The sequence below is a fragment of the Ranitomeya variabilis genome, chromosome 8, assembly GCF_051348905.1.
Source record: "Ranitomeya variabilis isolate aRanVar5 chromosome 8, aRanVar5.hap1, whole genome shotgun sequence".
In the NCBI taxonomy this organism is placed as follows: Eukaryota; Metazoa; Chordata; class Amphibia; order Anura; family Dendrobatidae; genus Ranitomeya; species Ranitomeya variabilis.
This window is the reverse complement of record NC_135239.1, coordinates 194,487,713-194,509,221: the sequence shown is the minus strand read 5'-3', so window position 1 is coordinate 194,509,221 and position 21,509 is coordinate 194,487,713. Positions and strand designations below refer to the sequence as shown.

Below are 21,509 nucleotides of genomic sequence, written 5' to 3'. Positions count from 1 at the left end.
GGTCACACAATGTACAAATTTTGACTTTCTTTTTAAGGTGAGTAAATGACTTTCTTTAATTAACAGACACAATGAACTCCCAGTTGTTTGCGCCTGAGGGTACAGTAAACAAATAGGCCTCGTTTTGGGAGGTTACAAAAGGGCTCAGGCTGATCCTTCCACTTAGAATCCTGGAGATTGAAGAAGAAGAAAGCTATTAAACAAACGTATTATCACTTTCTTCCAAATGTATGCTTGGTTGCCCTCAGAATAAAAGGACACAAACATTACATGACCTGTTATTTTTCCTTTATGAAAATGGTCACACATACCATAAATTTTGTAAGTTATGTCTTTTTTTTTAACATAATTCTTCAAAATGGTGCACGTGATTCATGAATTTTTCACAAAGTCAAAAACCATCTTTATTTTTGTCTTTAATCTTTTTAGAGCAAAAAGTCACACATTTCGCAAAATGTTGCAAAAATAGCGCAAACATTTGTGGCGTATATAAAATCACTCCAAAAGGGGACCACACAAAAAAATTTGACTTTTAGAAATGTCTCAAATTATTAATCAAGTGAAATCATCTGGAAACTGCAAACCCTGTCCACAATAACAAAAAAAGAGGAGAACGAAAAAAGTGACTTTAAAAAAGGCGCAAATTAAAAGAAGTATTTGGCATAAATAAAGAAGAGGCATAAAACGCCAAACATTAGACAAAAAAATGAGAGAGAATACAATAAGAGTTCAAAAGTTTATGATTTAAAAATCATACCTAAAAATTGTAATATATCAATTTCATTTTTAGCAAATTATTGTATTATGTACAGTTAATTTGATAACCTTTTAGACCGATTGAAATATGAATTTTAGCATTGCATATCCCTAGCGCCAGTTTAGCTTCAAAACAGGCTTACAGTGTATCTGTAGAATAGCCATAAGTGTCTGACAGTTTTTAAAATAGTAACAGCTGTCATTGTGGAGACATGGGGGTCAGCGGGTGCTCTAGTCCGTCCGCTGGCTTGAGACCGCATGGACCAGGTATCATCCCACTGAACGCCCACTCTCCTTTTACTATGTGCATAATACTACTGAGACAACACAGGGTGAGGGTAAAACAGTGAGGCAATACTTTATTGAGCCACAAAACAGGCCTATAACACATAGAAAAGTCAGAGCAAAATACCCGAGATGGTGCAAATTACAGAGTCTCACCCTTCCGCTGACTCGCCGAGATTAGAGCCACTTTAGGGACGACTACCCCAACCAGTGGTACCATGCATCTGGCGGGCACCCAACAGAGAGGCGGTAGCGACAAGCGTAGAAGGATGACCGAGAGCAGTGAGGTATGTGGCCAGGTGACCTAATTGTCCCATCGTGGATTTTTCAAGATGTCTCTGAGGATTCAGCGATGGTCAATGGAGCAGATATGTGTTCTTCCAGCTGGTGCCATGTTCCCCTAAGCTGACATCCTGTAGAGTCACATGGAACAGAGGCAAAGACTCCTTATATAGTTCACAACTGTGTTTCAAGCCATCATTCACAAGTCAATGGGAAGGGGTGATGAGGTTAACCCACATTGTTTGATTATTTATAGCTTATTCTTGCAAGTCAGCAAACTGCATGGCCTGGTATAGTATGTAATCAACATATCAGCAAACATCATTGTTCACTGACCTTGCATCCCTGTTTTGCAAAGATAACTGTGCAACAAACTGTTGTGTCATCACAATCATTTTTTAGGTCCATGTTTAATTTGCTTACCTGTCACATCAGATGAAAAATAGCATGATAAGTGTGTGTCCCAGACTGGTAATAATGTGACCTTTAAGGGTTGTCTCAACATCTTTCCAGAATGCTCTGCTCTCCTACCTTCCAGTTCCTGCTTCTCTGGGAATAATATGCTTCTGAATGGCTGATAGTTTGGACCAGCTGTATGGTTGAGCTGCTGGCCAAAACTGATCTCTGTCATGTTGCAAGCAGAGGCAGCTTTATCTCTGTGGTATTGGAGAAGCCCCTGAGGACTGCAGCTAGCCAGATCCAGGGATCTGGTCAGCTTCAGAGCAGTGCTTATAAGCTCAATAGCTAAGGGCTTGTAAGCACTGACCAGCTATCCTTGATAGACTGCAGAGGTAGCCTGTTATCTCAGCAATGAGCGCTAAACTGTAGAATTAAAAATTTCTCCGTTCTTGAGAACGAAAAGGAATTTTAATAAGATGTAATTTGCAATGTTGCCTGTTATTTCAAGTACTTAGCAATTTTACCCATTTATGATATAACGAAAACCCCTTTAATATCAGATTATATTACACAAAAGCCTATGTTCAATTATTGAATTAACCTTGCATGAAGGGGAATAGTAAGGAATTGACTCATTTCAGATTTTGACATCTTAATACCTCCTTTTCGAATTAACAGAACAGCAGGGATCCTTCCTATAGATTTTTTTGTCTTTATTGAGTCGGAGAACAATGAGTTTTTTCACAGTTAGGTGCTTTTAATACATGTTAAAATGCCTTTACTTTGTTATTGAAAACTACTTTTAATCATTGACCCAGACCTTATCACTACTGGAAAGAATCTACAATATTTCCTGGTGTCTTTACTTGTTTAAAAAACATCCGTATTACCAACCAATCAACATGAAGATTAACCGTGCAGTAATTGGTTCTTTTAGGTTAGGCATGTTTTAACTAAATAAATGAATACATTAAAGAAGATACACTGGGATCATTTTTTAACGTATTGGTGCTCCTTAAATTTAAGGGACATATTTGCAGTCTTCTACGGTAGGTATTTCTTAAAAGCAACCCTCCATCACTCATACTAATACTGTATTTATACATCCATGAGTCGCATTATGAGGATGTTAATTGTCTCTTCAGAGATGAAGAAGATTAGAACTCTAGCGCCATCAATTGGAAGCAGCAATCTGAAAAGTCAATATTGAGCTTGTAACGAGCCTTGCCGCATGACTTAGCATAAAAGCCAAACCAGAATCTCAATATGAAGACATATGTTTTGGGGTGTTTCCCCTCGTCAGCACAAAGTATGAGATCTGATTTGGCTTTATGAGACTGGGTTGTAAGGAATAACATTTCTCCTTACTAGATTTCCTGTTCCTCCCTGATTTGCATGTATAATTTCCCAGAAGAACATTGCACAGCCTATAAGCCTCCTTACCCGGGCATGTCAGGCATGTTACTCTCCATAAGGAGAAATGTTACCCCTTAGACCACAGTCTGAGGACTGATCCTGATCCACAGACCGGCTGCGGGTCTCCATACCAGAATATGACAGCCTTAAGTAGGCTTACGATGTTGTCAAGCTTGAATAAGGAGAGCTGGGGAATAATGGTCGGTACTCGGACCATGAAACTCGGTTGTGTATCTACAAGCTCTGAAGCCACTCCTTTCGTATTAGCAATCAGTGCCCCAAACCACAGCAGAGGCGTAGAGAGTGCTCTGCTAACTCTGAACAACACTCCCGCCTTTTCAATGGTTAAGAGTGGAGAATCACCAATGATAATGTTGTTGTGTCCATCCTGGGCAGAGAAGGACAGAGGAGGTGTGGTAGGACTCGCCACAGTGCTCCTCATGCCCTTGCAATGGTAATATTGGACATGGGTATTATGGGTTACAGATATAGAAGGAGACACAACAGAGTGAATGCAATTAGGTATAGTGACCATATATCACAACATTATAGTTGCATTTATTAGGGGGTAGAGGGTTGCTTTAAAGTCAAAGTCATACTTAAGGGGTTTTCCAGTAGATAAAACATTTTTTTTTAAAAAGCTCAGACTGGATTAAAAAAATTTGAAAGCGTTAAATACCCTCTTTCTGGCACTTTCCCAATCCCCACTAGTACCTCTTTCCTGGCTCTAGCACGACGCACTGAAAATACCAGGAAATGCCTCCCAACCAATCACTAGCTGAGGTGGATCACTGTTGTGGCCAGTGATTGGTTGAGTGGGCATTTCCTTTGACTTTGGGTCTGTCCAGTTGGAACTAGGAAGTAAAGAGCAGCAGGGACTGGGTAATTACTGGTGTAGTAGGCTCATTTCTTTTATGTTTTTAAAGTGGTCTGAGCCCTTTTCAAAATATTTTGGATTTTTTAGACAAGCTCTTTAAGAACAGAGGTTGATACTATCATATGAATCTTTCTCTGTGATACGCCATTTTTGTTGACTTCTAAAAAGTGGGATGATGTTGAAGCACGGAAAAATTACATAAATACTTCTCAAATTTGACAGTAAGATAAAAATTGGCTTTGCTGTATGATCAAAACACGGTTTTTCTTTGGTAGCAATGGGCAATATTCTTTTTTTTTTCAAGCTTAAAGCCAGGATAATATTTTTGAGAATGGACCATGATATCAGGACTGCCCAAGGATCTCCTTATCTGGACTCAGCAGCTTCATACACTGTATGCCTATGAGACTATAAAGTTCTAGTCAGGGGACCCACATTTGTTCTAGACACCGCAATCTGTACTTGGACCATAAATGTCAGACGAGTGAAACTGGCCTTAAATATTTGATACATTTGTTCCACTGTGTTATCTCATTAGAGTAAAGCAGGCAGATTCTAACAAGCCAATTTTCCACTAGGTACGTTTTGACCTGAAGGTGCTTTTGTCCCACAGGAGATTTATCCACAGAATGTGCCCAACTTTCAGCCTGTAATTCTCTTCTACTCCATTAATAAAGGGTGGTATGATCTCAGTTGATGGGCAATCTTCAGAACTTTCCACAACCAGTACAACCAGGGTGCCAAGGTTCTCCAATGCCGGAATACCCCACAATCCCGTTATAGTTTTCTTTATGCATGATTTTTATTTTCCTTCTTTTGTCCTTATTATGTTTTTTTTTCTCAATTTGTTTTCTTGTATTCTACTTATTTCATACTTTCTTCTGTTTCTCATTTTATCTACTTTTTGTGTACACTGCATGTACCATCCACACCACTCATGCACTACAGCCAATTAATGCCAGAATTACTTGGTGGCACACAGCAAAATGCAGAAGGTGACGGAGGCAAAGTGCCTAGCCCTTCTGGGATCGAACCAGAGCCTAAGAGAGATTCTAAAAGGGATTCTAAAAAACGGAAAGATTCCAAATCCCAGCCGAGTACTGAACCCAAAAGGTAAGGTCATTATAGTGTTGGAATATCTCGAATATACATAAACCTATCCCATCAAATTTGAAATTCTCATCCCTTACTCCTTATACTTTGCAGAAGCCCATCCCAACTCCCAAGCCATACCCCTCTGAACCCTGGAACCTTGATAACCTTGATATATAGACATACACCTAAAAAAAAATCTTTACTTGGTAATAAATTGAGCAATGAATCAACAAACTGGTGGAACTTATTAGTTTTGGAGCCTGTACTGGAAGCGTAGAACTTTGGGTTTACATATCTTCTACAGTGTCTTGAAATTTTTTTAGAAAACCATGTATCATTGCCTTTACACTTCACCAAATAAGTTTATGTGTAAACATGAAAAAATATGGAAAAATTCTCAGGGTATGAATACTTTTTCAAGGCATTGTATATTGAAGGAAGAACTGATTTATGATGTTGTGAATCTAGATGAATATTGGCAAAACCAGCCAATTTCAGCAGGAGAGGCCAAACATCTTTTATGCATGGGAGTGTCTTGACTCGCCCCGAATGGCAGAAGTCTAGGAAAGAGGTATCAGGCACATTGGATTTCAGAATGCTGAATTCTTTGTTCTCTTAGAAGACATGCCACCACCAGAGGTGTCTAAGGGCCCCTTCTCCCTATTTAGAATTCATACATACAGGGCCACAGGTGTATGCATAGTCATAAGAAATAGTTGTCAATCAACATCTGTCTCAGTGTATGGGCCCTGCTAGGGTTTACTTGAGATTAGAGAAAAATGGTCCGCTTATTTTTTCCGTAACAGTCCCACTACTGTTGACAGGATTTGCCTGGTATTGCATCGTTGAAAGATTTAATTAATTATTTCCAACGTATTTGTGGTCATTGTGTGTAAATTTGTTAAAAATCACTGTATAAAGTTCCCAGGAACCTGTTAGCCAATGAAGGGGAAATATATTATTTCATGGTGGAAACTTAAATGAATGGACACATGGACATGTTGAGTCTGACAGTGTTAGAAGGAGTCTGTCACCCCCAAAACTCAAATTAAATGAATTAAACATTGACTATAGTGTAGATTTCACTACTTTACTTTTACATAAATACTGTTTCATTAAATATCCTAATTAGGGGTCCTCAGTGACCCTTGGCTCCCTGAACACAAGAACAAACAGTAGCGAGTGGCGGGTACAGGTGAGAGCGCCCAAGCACTGGCACTATGTGCATGCTCCCTTGGCTCCCCCAGTGTCAGTGCAATGCGCAAGATCACGGATCCAACTCAGGAATCACTCAAAGTAAGCGCTGTTAATGAAGCTATGAGTATAACATTGGGCCGGGTACTATCCGATAAAATATCAGGTAGCACTTTACAATATTATACGGTCATGTGAACAAGCCTTAACACTATTATTAAAAAAAAGTCCACTTGGGTATGTGCACTCAACGTCTTTGACATGTGGATTCTGCAGCGGCTGCGGCCTGAAAAAAGGCCTCAGAAAATGCTTAAAAGAATGAACATAAGCATTTCTAGGTAAAAATGACTTTCTTTGCATGTGTTCATGTTCTTTAATGGCTTTTAACCAATTCAGGATTCTAAAGATGCTAAGCAGTTAAAAGAAGTAACCCAACCATTCTTCGGGCATTTTCCGCTCAAAAGACGCTCTACACATTAGTCAATGAGAAAGCTAAAAAAAATGCCCGGAAGACATTAGAGGTTTTTTCAGAGCATTTTGCCATCATTTTTGCTTATAAAAGCACTAGTGGTTTCTTCAGTATGCAATGTAGTAAAAAAAAAAGAAAAAAAGGACTGGAAAAAAACAATAAAAAAGACGCAACAAAAAACATGCGAAATTTGGTGGGTCCCTCTGAGTTTAAAGAACGTTGTGTGAACATACCTTTTAAATATAATTCTGAAACTAAATTGTACTTTTTTATGTGTCAAATCATTTCTACTGCATTAGGCTTTAGGTTTTCGAACGTTGATCCTGCCAGACAGTGGTGGGTTGGCCGGTTCGACTCTTCATTTCCATATGCATTGTTTTGCACTTGTTCTATTTTATCACTAGATGTTGATTTGGATTTACATGCTGATAAAAAGAACTAGTAGATTATTATTCTGTAAGATGAGGCTGGCTGTCAGTCATCATCTGCCATTCCAGTAATGAAGGTCAAGAACGGAGAGAAATCCACATGGCTATCAATCTCTTTTATTTGAAATAGACATTGATGGCGGAGCTGAGGTGGGTTGTCTCTTTGTATCGTGTATGTGGAAGGTCAGGCAGTTAGACACAAGTAGCTTGCAGTCAGTGAGAAAGTGCGGAGAGGATGCGATTCAGATGTTATGGTACAGCCTGGAGGTGAGGACTGACAACATGACATAGCATCACATGCAGCTCGCCGCTGTCCAGGGTGCTTCTCTGTGTACGGTCCTGGCATCGTATGTCTGATCATCACTCCAGCAGGGAGAACAGTGTCCCAGCTAACCTTTAGCCTGATCATGACCTATGGCGAATGCAATAAGGTGACTCTGACTATATACATTTCTACATCAATTACATCTGTCACCACATATATACTGTAGCTAGGAGATGGGAAATTGTAGGAAATCGATAATTCAGAAGCTATAGCTGGAGAAAAAACTGTATTCACCTTTATCCTTATATGTGTGGATCTCATTTACTGTGTAGCAGGTCCTGAAAGAACTCTTTATGATTTTTATTTTGCATTCTTTTACATACAGTATGTTAAAATAACCTTGTACAATACATTTTCGATAAAATATAAGGTATCCCTCGTGCCATAGATTATATGTATTTGCACATCTGCTTTCCTAGTCATATGGTCTTAAAGGAAATCTATTATCAGGATTTTAACCTCCTCCCCCCACCAAAAAAAAAAATTATGTATGTAGCTCTTTCAAAGACAAGTCCAGCAACAACTTCACATGACCAGTCTGTTCCTCCGTTACTGAGAAATCAGCTTTTCAATTGATGTGCAAATGATGCTGAAGAACTTTTAACAAATCTGAAGCCTCTGTCATTCCACATCTATTTCCCGACCAGCGCCTCCGCCACTTGCTTGACTGGCAACCTCTATGCTGTGTGGCTTCAGGCAGAAGAGTAGTCAGTCAAGTAGGAGGAGGTGGCCCTGGGTGGGAAATGCAAGTAAAGCTGCAGATTGGTCAAAGGATATGTGAGCCAAGAATTGAACCATGGAGCAATGGAAAAAGCTGTCCTTCTCTTACGAAACAGGTTTGTATTGACATCACATGAATGAACTTATTTGTGTGTTACCAACCTGGGAAAAATGTCACCAAGATATACTATGGGATGGAGACAAACAGATGATGTACTGGGCTATGGGTACCCTGAGGTCCTGATGTGGATGTCATTTCATACTGATGTTAATTTTGACTCTTACCACTTACCTAAAATCTTGCAGACCAATCAAACCCCTTCCTGATAATGGTATCCCATAATGTTCTTGAGTTCAGTAGGATAATGCTTCAGGAATGTAGGATAGCTGCGGAGACACCATCACATGTTTCTCGACGCAAGCAGTGAATAGCCAGACCTTTCCCCGGGAAGGAACAACCACGGGAAGGGCAGCATCCAATAAAGGAAAACATCCAATAGAGGAAAACCACCTATGCCAAGCATGGTATCCATCCACAGACAGCTGTTTCGGGGTGTTTGCCCCTCATCAGTGTGGAGTAGGAATCTGGCTATTAGGAGCAGTGCCTAGTAAAAGGCTGTGAAGGAACAGATGATTGGCCTCGGGGAGACCAAAACATCCAACACCGCGGAGACACCATCATATGTTTCTCAACGCAGTGATCCAGAACACTGCCCCCATCCCTTATGGGAAATATGCAAATGCATGTAGGATAGCTCCGGAGACACCATCACATGTTTCTCGACGCAAGCAGTGAATAGCCAGACCTTTCCCCGGGAAGGAACAACCACGGGAAGGGCAGCAACCAATAAAGGAAAACATCCAATAGAGGATGTTTTCCTTTATTGGATGCTGCCCTTCCCATGGTTGTTCCTTCCCGGGGAAAGGTCTGGCTATTCACTGCTTGCGTCAAGAAACATGTGATGGTGTCTCCGCAGCTATCCTACATGCATTTGCATATTTCCCATAAGGGATGGTGGCAGTGTTCTGGATCACTGCGTTGAGAAACACGTGATGGTGTCTCCGCGGTGTTGGATTTTTTGGTCTCCCCGAGGCCAATCATCTGTTCCTTCACAGCCTTTTACTAGGCACTGCTCCTAATAGCCAGATTCCTACTCCACACTGATGAGGGGCAAACACCCTGAAACAGCTGTCTGTGGATGGATACCATGCTTGGCATAGGTGGTTTTCCTCTATTGGATGTTTTCCTTTATTGGATGCTGCCCTTCCCGTGGTTGTTCCTTCCCGGGGAAAGGTCTGGCTATTCACTGCTTGCGTCGAGAAACATGTGATGGTGTCTCCGCAGCTATCCTACATGCATTTGCATATTTCCCATAAGGGATGGGGGCAGTGTTCTGGATCACTACGTTGAGAAACACGTGATGGTGTCTCCGCGGTGTTGGATGTTTTGGTCTCCCCGAGGCCAATCATCTGTTCCTTCACAGCCTTTTACTAGGCACTGCTCCTAATAGCCAGATTCCTACTCCACACTGATGAGGGGCAAACACCCCGAAACAGCTGTCTGTGGATGGATACCATGCTTGGCATAGGTGGTTTTCCTCTATTGGATGTTTTCCTTTATTGGATGCTGCCCTTCCCGTGGTTGTTCCTTCCCGGGGAAAGGTCTGGCTATTCACTGCTTGCGTCGAGAAACATGTGATGGTGTCTCCGCAGCTATCCTACATGCATTTGCATATTTCCCATAAGGGATGGGGGCAGTGTTCTGGATCACTGCGTTGAGAAACACGTGATGGTGTCTCCGCGGTGTTGGATGTTTTGGTCTCCGCGAGGCCAATCATCTGTTCCTTCACAGCCTTTTACTAGGCACTGCTCCTAATAGCCAGATTCCTACTCCACACTGATGAGGGGCAAACACCCCGAAACAGCTGTCTGTGGATGGATACCATGCTTGGCATAGGTGGTTTTCCTCTATTGGATGTTTTCCTTTATTGGATGCTGCCCTTCCCGTGGTTGTTCCTTCCCGGGGAAAGGTCTGGCTATTCACTGCTTGCGTCGAGAAACATGTGATGGTGTCTCCGCAGCTATCCTACATGCATTTGCATATTTCCCATAAGGGATGGGGGCAGTGTTCTGGATCACTGCGTTGAGAAACACGTGATGGTGTCTCCGCGGTGTTGGATGTTTTGGTCTCCCCGAGGCCAATCATCTGTTCCTTCACAATGCTTCAGGAATGGCTTGAGAATCATGTTAAAGAGCTCAAGTTATTGAATTGTCTCCACATTCCCCAAACCTTAATGCAAATTGAGCACGGGATGAGTTTAGAAAGCAAGTTTGATCCATAGAGGCTCAATCTTGCATAATACTAGACTTGATGGATCTGCAGCTAATGTGCTGGTGCCACAGAACACCTTTGAAAGTTTTGTGGGGTCCATACCTCAATGGTACACGGCTAGAGTTGGGTGAATTTATTTGAGTAGAATTTAATTCTACTCAAATTTTACCACAATCTGTATTCTACAGAATGCAGATTTTTTTTTTGCTGAATTTGCTTTTCACAAATTCAGTAAAAAGGCAACCAGCTGGCCAGAATTTTGCTGACCCAAGGAGGGCTGGAAAAAGGTTCAAAAAAAGAAATAACTAACAGTCACCTCACTGGCTATTTCTGCTGCTCTCTCTCCACTGTATTTTCCATGGCGCTTTTTCAACTGCTGTCGCAAACTGAAACCTCATGCGTTTTCACACTATACCGGTATGTACAGTGCCTACAAGTAGTATTCAACCCCCTGCAGATTTAGCAGGTTTACACATTTGGAATTAACTTGGCATTGTGACATTTGGACTGTAGATCAGCCTGGAAGTGTGAAATGCACTGCAGCAAAAAAGAATGTTATTTCTTTGTTTATTTTTTTTTTAAATTGGGAAAAGTTTTTTCAGAGGGTCATTTATTATTCAACCCCTCAACCCACCAGAATTCTGTTTGGTTCCCCTAAAGTATTAAGAAGTAGTTCAGGCACAAAGAACAATGAGCTTCACATGTTTGGATTAATTATCTCTTTTTCCAGCCTTTTCTGACTATTTAAGACCCTCCCCAAACTTGTGAACAGCACTCAAACATGGTCAACATGGGAAAGACAAAGGAGCATTCCAAGGCCATCAGAGACAAGATCGTGGAGGGTCACAAGGCTGGCAAGGGGTACAAAACCCTTTCCAAGGAGTTGGGCCTACCTGTCTCCACTGTTGGGAGCATCATCCGGAAGTGGAAGGCTTATGGAACTACTGTTAGCCTTCCACGGCCTGGACAGCCTTTGAAAGTTTCCTCCCGTGCCGAGGCCAGGCTTGTCCGAAGAGTCAAGACTAACACAAGGACAACAAGGAAGGAGCTCCGGGAAGATCTCATGGCAGTGGGGACATTGGTTTCAGTCAATACCATAAGTAACGTACTCCACCGCAATGGTCTCCGTTCCAGACAAGCCCGTAAGGTACCTTTACTTTCAAAGCGTCATGTCAAGGCTCGTCTACAGTTTGCTCATGATCACTTGGAGGACTCTGAGACTGACTGGTTCAAGGTTCTCTGGTCTGATGAGACCAAGATCGAGATCTTTGGTGCCAACCACACACGTGACGTTTGGAGACTGGATGGCACTGCATACGACCCCAAGAATACCATCCCTACAGTCAAGCATGGTGGTGGCAGCATCATGCTGTGGGGCTGTTTCTCAGCCAAGGGGCCTGGCCATCTGGTCCGCATCCATGGGAAGATGGATAGCACGGCCTACCTGGAGATTTTGGCCAAGAACCTCTGCTCCTCCATCAAGGATCTTAAGATGGGTCGTCATTTCATCTTCCAACAAGACAACGACCCAAAGCACAAAGCCAAGAAAACCAAGGCCTGGTTCAAGAGGCAAAAAATCAAGGTGTTGCAGTAGCCTAGTCAGTCTCCTGACCTTAACCCAATTGAAAACTTGTGGAAGGAGCTCAAGATTAAAGTCCACATGAGACACCCAAAGAACCTAGATAACTTGGAGAAGATCTGCATGGAGGAGTGGGCCAAGATAACTCCAGAGACCTGTGCCGGCCTGATCAGGTCTTATAAAAGACGATTATTAGCTGTAATTGCAAACAAAGGTTATTCCACAAAATATTAAACCTAGGGGTTGAATAATAATTGACCCACACTTTTATGTTTAAAATTTATAAAAATTTAACTGAGCAACAAAACTTTTTGGTTTGTAAGATTTATGCATCTGTTAATAAATCCTGCTCTTGTTTGAAGTTTGAAGGCTCTAACTTATTTGCATCTTATTAAACCTGCTAAATCTGCAGGGGGTTGAATACTACTTGTAGGCACTGTATAGAATATGTGTCATAAGGTTGTAATGCCAGTTATGATGTCATGATGTGCCATGACCTTAGGACTCGCACTCTGCTCCGCGACTTCTGGGCACGACAAGGGAGATCCCAACCTAGTGAGAAGATGCCTGGTGTGTCAGCACACGGCAATAGTAAGAAGAGGCGCCGATGACCATATGAGGGACAGTGAGCAATGGAGGTCAGCGGTGAAATGGGTATTAGTTGTTTTGTGTTTTTTTCTAAATCCTAGATTTATTATGTCCTGAAATCTATCCAGACCATAGAGCCTAATAAGCAACATCAAATTTGTTGGTTATAAATGTGCTCGAATCTAATCCCATGGTAAAATCTGTGAGATTTCGCAAATTTCCAGATCTGCTAATTTCTAGTTGCATCTGTTGTGGAGGAGTGGAATAGATGTACACCAGGTGTGGGGAACCTCAGGCTCGCAGGCCAGTTACTGCCCTTAATGACCTTTTATCCTGCCCTGAGAAGATTCCTGGAGATCGCAGTACTTGGGCCGACAGCTATATTTTGATGGCCGCCGGCCCATTACTTTCTTCTTGCTATGTGAGCACATACACGCAGTTTTCACTACTGAGCGCTGAGGCAAATGCATTGATAGATTACATCCTGACACCAGTGCCTGCATCAGGGTGTACTTTGTGGGCAGAGTTAGCGTGCAATTTGTATGGCCCCCAAAGTATGGTATAAATATCCAAATGGCTCTTGGCAGAAAAAAAATTCCACACCCCTGATGTAAACAATAGAAGGCAGTTAGTTTTAATGTTATGGATAGAAATGAACAAATTGGTTTAAGGTGAATTGAATTTGACTGAAATTTAACTAAAAATTTTCATTCACTTTGTGCAGCCCCAAAACATCATAGGGAACTTCCATATGATGTTTATACAGTAATCACAAAATACTAAATTAGTATTATCCACTAATGATTTTATCTCAGTTGTATATGATATGTTTATTATATTTGAATTGTAAACTTTTTTTTATAAGTACATTTAATGTAAGAAAAATAGTTAATTCACAAATAATTAGCTGTTCATATTATGTTTTACTCATGTGTTACATAATGATGAAATTTTAATTATTTTTATTAATCTGTTCAGTTCAAAATTAATAGATTTTACAGATCTCAAGTAGATGAGCAGCAAGACATGATCATAACTAGTGATTTTATAGACATACGGCTGGGTGATAGTATTTGAAATTTGACAAAACCACGTAAAGTGTTATTATTTGTGACATGGCTCAAGACGGGAGATTGTGAGGAGAGTGAAGATGACAGAACTGGTGCTATGCACTGTGACAACAACTTGAAAAACAGGAAACATGACATTCTTTCCTATCGTGCTGCCGAAAATGTCAACTTTGTGAAGGACAGTGAGAAAATGGTTTACCAAAAATTTGAAAGGTAGATTCAAGAGATGCCTGTCATGTCAGATGTGATCTAGTCCTCAGCTGTTTGAGACAGGAAGTCCTTGTACTCTTGATGGCTCATTCTTGGCAGGCCCTCCGAGACATCCATGTAACTTTCAAATGCTGCAGTCACTGACCTGTGGACAGATGGACTTTTTTTTGCCGTTGAAAAAGTATATATGTAATTGTTAGCTGATTTTTAAAGATTACATGTAATGATACTAGTCGAGGCTATAGTTGCCCTATAATATTCATGTTGTTATTTTTTTTTAATCAGTATACCCTTTTTTCGACTTTTTTTCTAATACTCTCTCTTTTAAGTCTTAGAAAATTTATAAATCCCTTGCAGTGCTCTCCAGGGTTCATTCTGTCAGGACAACATTAATTAGCCGCAATAAAATAATTGAATATTTTTAGTAAAAAATATTTTATTCATGTCCCTTTTTAAAAAAAAAATAATTTATTCTTGCAAAAATAATTTTGGAAAAACATTTTTTGCTATTTTTAGAAATAAAATAATACAAAACCAAGGTATTTCACCTATTTTTTTTACTGTTGTAAAGAAAATATATGATTTTGAAAAAAAAAACGAAATGCCGCCTTTTCTAAATCAAAATAGCTGTAAGAGAATAGACAATCTACTGAAAATGCGTAATATCTTTAAACATAAAGTAGTATAAAAGAATAAATATTAAACATAGTTAACTAGTGTTTTTAGTCAAAATATACAAATTGAAAAATGAAAACAATTGTCTTTGAATAGTTAAAAAATATCATTACTGCTAAGAAATTATTTTTTTTTCGTAATTATATACTTCATGATTTTTGAAATATTATACTTGCTGTTGGGTCATCTTATGATCTCAAATTTTATTTTCTTAGCATCTACGTTTTTATGTTTTCATATTTTTTGCCTTTGTTTTATACTTTTTGGTGTCAAAAACATGAATTTAGTTCACTCCAAAGCTGGGTTTTGGGTTAGGGTTTAAAGATACAAGATGTTTGGTGTGAAGAGGCCCTTCTTTTTCTAAGAGGTCAGTCAAACATTACAGTACAGATTGCAATTTTTGGAATTTAGGGTCTTTTGATTTGTGTAATAAAGAGAAGTAAAGCTAACCAATTAACCCCTGACAGGAGGTTCATTAAAGGTTTGTAATCCTTTGCCAAGTCTTTTGTGCAAGTAAACTAGTCTAGTGCTGAGGATTTGCAAAGCTTAGGCTGTTCACTGGAGGAGGCCTGGGCTTAAAACATTTGTTCGTTTTTTCAGACGACTTATATTACCAGAAACAGACTGTGCCGATACAGAACTACGTAGGTAATGGCTGAATCGGTATACTTTGCCCTACAACAATGGAGAGTAATAACGATGGCTGTCTGGGCTCCAAGTTTCTTTAGTGAATGGATTAGACTTGTCTCTTGCCCCATTCATATGGATTATGCTGTGGTGTAAATATTCGAGGGCTATCCATATTATGTAGCTGCCTGGGGATAAAGGCAAGAGGAAGTGTATACTTGTAGTTTGTGTCACCTTATATGCCTTTTGTTCAGCAGCTCACAGTTTCATTCACTAAGGTAATGCTGGGTTCCAGGGATTAATGAGTAAACATTGAATAAAACATTATTTTGAGGGACCTAGTAATTGCTTTGGCTCCTATATTATGAATTCCTTAGCACATTTCAGTCTTGAATTGCGAGTGCAAAGATATAGTTGGAAGAAAAGAGTGCATTGATTGTCATTAATGTTCCCAAGGTGATGGTTAGGTCTTGATCTGGAAGCAGCGTTATAAAAAAAACTATGGGAAAAAAAATATATTATCCTTTTTAATCTTTTATAAATATTTACATAAATGTTGAATTTACACAAGAGTTGAAGTACATGTTCAAACATTTTTGTATTGGGGTGACAATTGGGCTTACACAATTTTATCGAAATGCGGAGTAAGAAATTCACATTTATAAGTTAATATTTTAGCAATGTAATTAAAAATAATCCATATATAGAAAATTGGTATAAACAATTGCATATTTTATGTTTGCAGTTTTACATTTCTTTTTGCCTAAACCAAAATATATATACATTAAAATATATTAACATTTTCCTGTTCCTCGTATTTCCTCGTATTACGTAATGAAATTAACTTTGGCTGTGCGTCTCATCAGATCCCAGTGCATATGTTCTATTTTACTTGTCGTGTCAGGAGGTGAAGCCACCAAGTCACTCATTTCTTGTTCTTGTCCCCCAGGCCTGATGGCATAGGAACGGTTACAGTTGAAGAAAAAGAACGATTTGAAGAGATCAAAGAACGCCTTCGTTTGCTTCTGGAAAATCAGATCACGCATTTTAGGTAAAGCTTCTGGATGGATATATCTGTAACTACGTATTCTCTATGAATTGTATCAGTAGACGTCTACAAGGACAAAAAAATAGATTGTGAACAGCAAAACTATATATATTCAAATATTCTTAGGTATTGTTTTCCATTTGGCCGACCGGAGGGAGCATTAAAAGCAACTCTGTCCTTACTGGAGAGGGTAAGTGGGTTTTTTTTAATGCGTGTTTTAGAATTTAGTTTTACTTTTGACTTTTATTACCTACGTAAATAATTTTTGGGTTATGAGCTTTTAGTTTAAAAAGAAAAACAACAGAGGGTTAATAGTGTATTCTTACGTTTGTCTACTATTTCTATAAATACTTAGAATATTCCAGGAATATCTTTTTTTTTAGATTTTACTTCCAGTTTTTTTTTACTAATTTCCTATTATCAAGGTTTTAATGAAAGATATAGTTACTCCCGTTCCTCAAGAAGATGTCAAAACTGTCATTCGAAAATGTTTGGAGCAAGCCGCTTTAACAAACTACACCCGATTATCGGAATATGCCAAAATTGAAGGTGAGAGATTTTTTTGTGTTTTTTTTTGGGCTGAAGGTTTCTAGCTTTTTCCATGATCTCTTTGAATTTGTCAAAAATGCACAAAAGGTGAATTGGTTTATGACGTGTTTTATAACATCTAAGAATGATTTGCTTTTATCACGTGTTTGTGTTGTTGAGGTGTACTCTGAATCATGACGTTTATTCCTTGGCATTGGTTAGACTAGCATGACATTGAATCTGCTATGTTGGGATTTCAGATACTTTTGGAAACATATAAAAGGCTTATTAGATGTGGATCTATAAGATTTATGTCAAATTGTTAGCAGTTTGTACAAGTTTTATGTTATTTTTCATTTTTAGAATTGATGTTGATTCCGCGACATTTTATTTATTTTATGCACTATAGAAATATTTTTGGTCTGTGATGTTTTTGGAAATGTGTTGATTTTTTTTACAGTTCTCATTGTGCTGAAAGATCAACTTCTTATACAGTAAGTCAAGTGGGCTATAACGTGGCCCACCTGACAATTCAGAAGGAGGAGGTATTAAACTTCAAGCAGTAAGAAACACTTGAAAGGATTATTGGTTGCATGGAGTCTTAGAGATGACTGATAGAAATATAAGTAGGGTTTTGTCTTGGTGACATTTTGGTGATGTATTGAGGTTTTTTTATCGTTTGTCCTTTGAGTAAATATAGTGAATAACTTACTGGTCAAGGGAGGAGCTGGTCTAGAACCACAAGACTTTCCTCCGTTTGAGATTTTTTTTGCAAGGTTCTGTCTTTTCACAGCTGTTTTACCCATAGCTACGCTGTAACCCGCTGGTAAGATCTACTCTCTTCTTTCAGATAAGTCATTGCAAAACAATCTGTAAGGTCTGTAAGTAAAAATGCATTCATTTCCAAAGTAGAGCACATCTAGCGCGTATTCTCCTTTTGTGCCGTAATTTTTTTGGTTGTGTGAATACTCCGCCCCTTATTTTCTTTGCACTGTGACTTTTAGGTCTGGGAATACTTTGAAGCAACAAACTTTTTTTTTTCTCCAGCTCTCTGTTTAGAGAAGTTCCTCATCCCACACTACCTGCTCTCCGCTTCTTTCCCTCCTTACTCGTTATTGGCACAGCCATTTTCCTCCCCCTTCTGCCTTTTCAGGAAATGGCTTCCGTGCCAATGCCAGAGCATGCTGGGATTGTTAACTCTTTAACAACCCAACATCCACCAGTTGCATGAGTCTGGTTTTTACTCATAGGCATAGTATGGTAATTTGGTTAAATACTTGAACTACTAGGACACTTCCTGCTCCATGTCTCGCCACCAAAACCCAACCATTTATCAATTGACTTCCTGAAAAAGTTGCTAAATTTTAGGTGATCGGAGCACTTTTCTAAGGCTATGCTTATGAGAAAAACCTTTACGTGCCTTGGATACTTAAGGCTTGAATGCTTAGTATCTTAAGTCAAATTGTTTTCTTTCCTTTTATGTTTGGATCATTAGAGTCTTGCAAAAAGAATACAATCCCCTTCCCCGCCAAGTGAAAAAAAAAGTAGTTTACGATAATATTTTCAACACCACGGTCAAAACCCGTGGCTCATGGGCATGCTGAATGGTTAATCCAGCGAAATTCAAACACCCTCTTTTGTGTGTCCCGAAATACTCTACAAACTTTTCTCCTTTTAACCTAATGTAACATTTTCCTCTAACTTTTGACCTCTTTACCTCTCTGACCTAAGCCTCTTGCATGCCCAAATCCTCTTTTATAGGGAAAAAGAGAGAAATGTATGAACACCCTGTCTTCTGCTTGGCCTCCCAAGTGATGGATTTAACCATTCGTGAGTACTTACCACCACCTCCTCCTCCTCCTCTCCATGCTGTCTCCACTCTGTTTGCCATTATCTCAAGATACTTCAGATCCAAACCAATTCACTTTTCCTTGCTTCAAGTCTTATGAGCATTATCCCTGTCTGTTGCTTCTGTCTGTGAAACCCAGTGTGAAAGTCCAGTCACTTTTTATCAACCTAAAAGAGGTTAAAATAAAAAAAATCATTTGTCTGTTATAAACCTGGCACCTGTCTGTAAGTTTTATGTCTGTGACCTGAATGCATTTTTACTTTTTTGCTTCTGTGTACCGCCAATTGGTGAATTGCTTTTACCATTAGTTGCCAAAGTCAGGGAACCTCAACAGTTGAGTTTATGACAGCGATAGCGATCTTGCTTAGTCACCAATATCTTAAGGAGAGATGAACACATACAGTAGTTTTATTTGACTACCGATTGTACTAACTCATACATGTACGCTTGGTTTTTCCATGTTGCTAATTTTTCAGCAATTTTAATTATCCTATATGACTGACCCCCTTCTTCCAAAAATATTGTCTATTTATTAAATTGACTGATTTATTTTCATCTTTCTCCTCCCCGCCTGGTGCAGCTTTCTTTCCTTGTCTTGATGATGGGATTTTGATGTTAATATTTTCGAGTGAATGTTTTTTTTTTTGATTATTATTATTACTTTTTTTTTTCTTTTCTGGGCAGTCAAATGGCAAAAGTGAATGGGGTGATAGATTGGTCCATTTGCTCATTAATTGTGCCTATTGTGTTCTTTCTCTTCTTTCCTCCTTGCTTTCTCTTACAAATAGAGAATCAAAAGGATGCAGGTGAACAACTGTATATGCATTATAAAGTTATAGGAGTGTAACATTTTCTGTTCTATTTTTTTTTTTTTTTACTTTTTTTTCCATAGCTCCTTAAGTCATGTGCTTTTCCAGGCTGTAATGGAAACACAGTGTCACTTAAGGAGTTAATTTGTGCTGTCGTCTAAAAAAAAAAAAAAGAAAAAAACTACAAAAAATGGATGAAAACATCCAAGGCAAATCAATATTTTAGGAGCAGAGACGTCTTATTCACTGGTACCAAAGTGCTCCATGTAGAACGATTTTATATATGAACGGAACCGAATACAGCTAAGTCTCCTTCCCCCTTTCATATTTGTGTTGAAGCCTTTTATTTTTTTTTTAACAATGTTTGTCTTTTCTGTACATGTGTACTAACAGCACAGTCAGAAAAAAAAACTATTGTCTTTTCCGTCCTTTATGTTTGTAAGATAATGATGTAATGATACATGGCTAAAAGTGTTGCTCACATGCAGCACAAACCAACAAAGATCTTTGTAGTTGAAAATTTGCATTTTTCTCTAAAGTTTATTTATTTTTATTTTTTTTCTCTCTGTTAAAACACCATCCCTAATTGATTCCCTAGGAAATTCACACTTTTTTTTTATTATGTTGGCACTTTGCTTTTTATTCTATGAGGCAAGATAATTTCTATATAGGATTTGTTGTTTGTTTGGGTTTTTTTATACTTTAATTGAAAGAAAAATTCCCAGGTGAATTAAACAGCAATTAATGAGGTTGTCTAAGATAGGAGAAACGCCACTCCATGCCCAATGTTTATTTTCTGGTCTGACGCTCAACCCATTTTTAAGGGAATGTGGCTTGAGCTGCCGTTCTTAGTCTTGCCCTTGGGTAAGAGTTGCAATCTTCTCGAGACGCAAAAAATTTTTTTTTTCTAATTCTAGACATCCTCCTTAAATGATAAGAAGTAGTATTTTAGATGCTTGGTGGCATAATACTCTATACTTTCTATCTTCTTTTATTATTTGGCTAAATGATTTAATTAGTAGAAAGTGCAAAAATATCAAGGCCCATAAGATGTTTCCAAAGTTTACAAGGCATTGGAAGCCTCTAAGCAAAATATTTACTGTTAGTTTCACTAGGTGAAGTGTATCCTCAAAGCCCAAGGTTCGGGTGGGCACAGGAGCCATGGACATCAGTGGGCAGGCAGTTGAGGGACAGTGGGAAGTGGGTCGCAGATTTACAGAAGACCGTAGACAGGAGACATCCTGGAGACCGCAGACAGGTAGCAGATGTACTGTAAACCGCAAACAGGTAGCAGACAGAACTTTAGAGATACTAGAAAGCTAGAATATCAAGACACGGGTGTGTGACTTGGTGAGCCTTATATAGGCCCAGGCCGATGATCAAATGGGATCATATCAAATCATCTGCAAAGCCCAATGTGAAGCACAACAAAGTTCACTAGACCGGCGTGAGGAGAGCAAAGCTTGGATCCGAGACAGTTCGGTAACATTTACAAATATCCTTTCTTGTCTTTTCTCCCAGTTCAGAAGATCCCATAGTCATAATACCTAAGGCAAACAAAATTAAGCTAATCATCTTGTTCCATTCATTTTGAGTTGTCTCAAGCCAAAGAAAAAATTAGGACAAATCTGTAACAATCACAAAAGTCTCCTGGGAGGCATCTGGAAAAAGAGAAGTCCTCCATGACTCCCAGAAGACTTTACAAATCTCCTGGACTCCACAGAAGCCTTCTCGAAAGCCATGCTAACAGATTATTTCCAATGTATGGTAATGAGATGCTATGTTACCAGACTGCCATAGTGTCTAGATTCATATTTTGGAGCAGGAAATTTTAAAACTTTGTGTGAGGCTCTACCAATATTGAAGAAGTATTTATAAAGTTTTCTCTAAGCTTCAGGCGCAACTACCGTTTTCAACCCCTAAAGTTATGTCCGACTTGTTGAAGATG

The 21,509-nt window shown here is 39.2% G+C and overlaps 1 protein-coding gene across 20 annotated transcripts in view; it reads left to right on the top strand.

Annotated features, from left to right (window-relative positions):
- Nucleotides 1-21,509, top strand: part of CADPS (calcium dependent secretion activator) — a 434,847-nt gene that overhangs the window by 271,637 nt on the left and 141,701 nt on the right. For 7 of the 20 annotated variants that reach the window (XM_077275857.1, XM_077275855.1, XM_077275848.1 and 4 more), the window contains exons 14-18: nucleotides 16,277-16,378; nucleotides 16,502-16,565; nucleotides 16,801-16,924; nucleotides 18,665-18,733; nucleotides 19,541-19,558. In XM_077275857.1, coding sequence (XP_077131972.1) covers nucleotides 16,277-16,378; nucleotides 16,502-16,565; nucleotides 16,801-16,924; nucleotides 18,665-18,733; nucleotides 19,541-19,558 — 377 coding nt within the window. The remainder of the gene's footprint in view (nucleotides 1-16,276; nucleotides 16,379-16,501; nucleotides 16,566-16,800; nucleotides 16,925-18,664; nucleotides 18,734-19,540; nucleotides 19,559-21,509) is intronic. The other 13 variants (XM_077275863.1, XM_077275861.1, XM_077275860.1 and 10 more) reach the window with 3 other exon arrangements.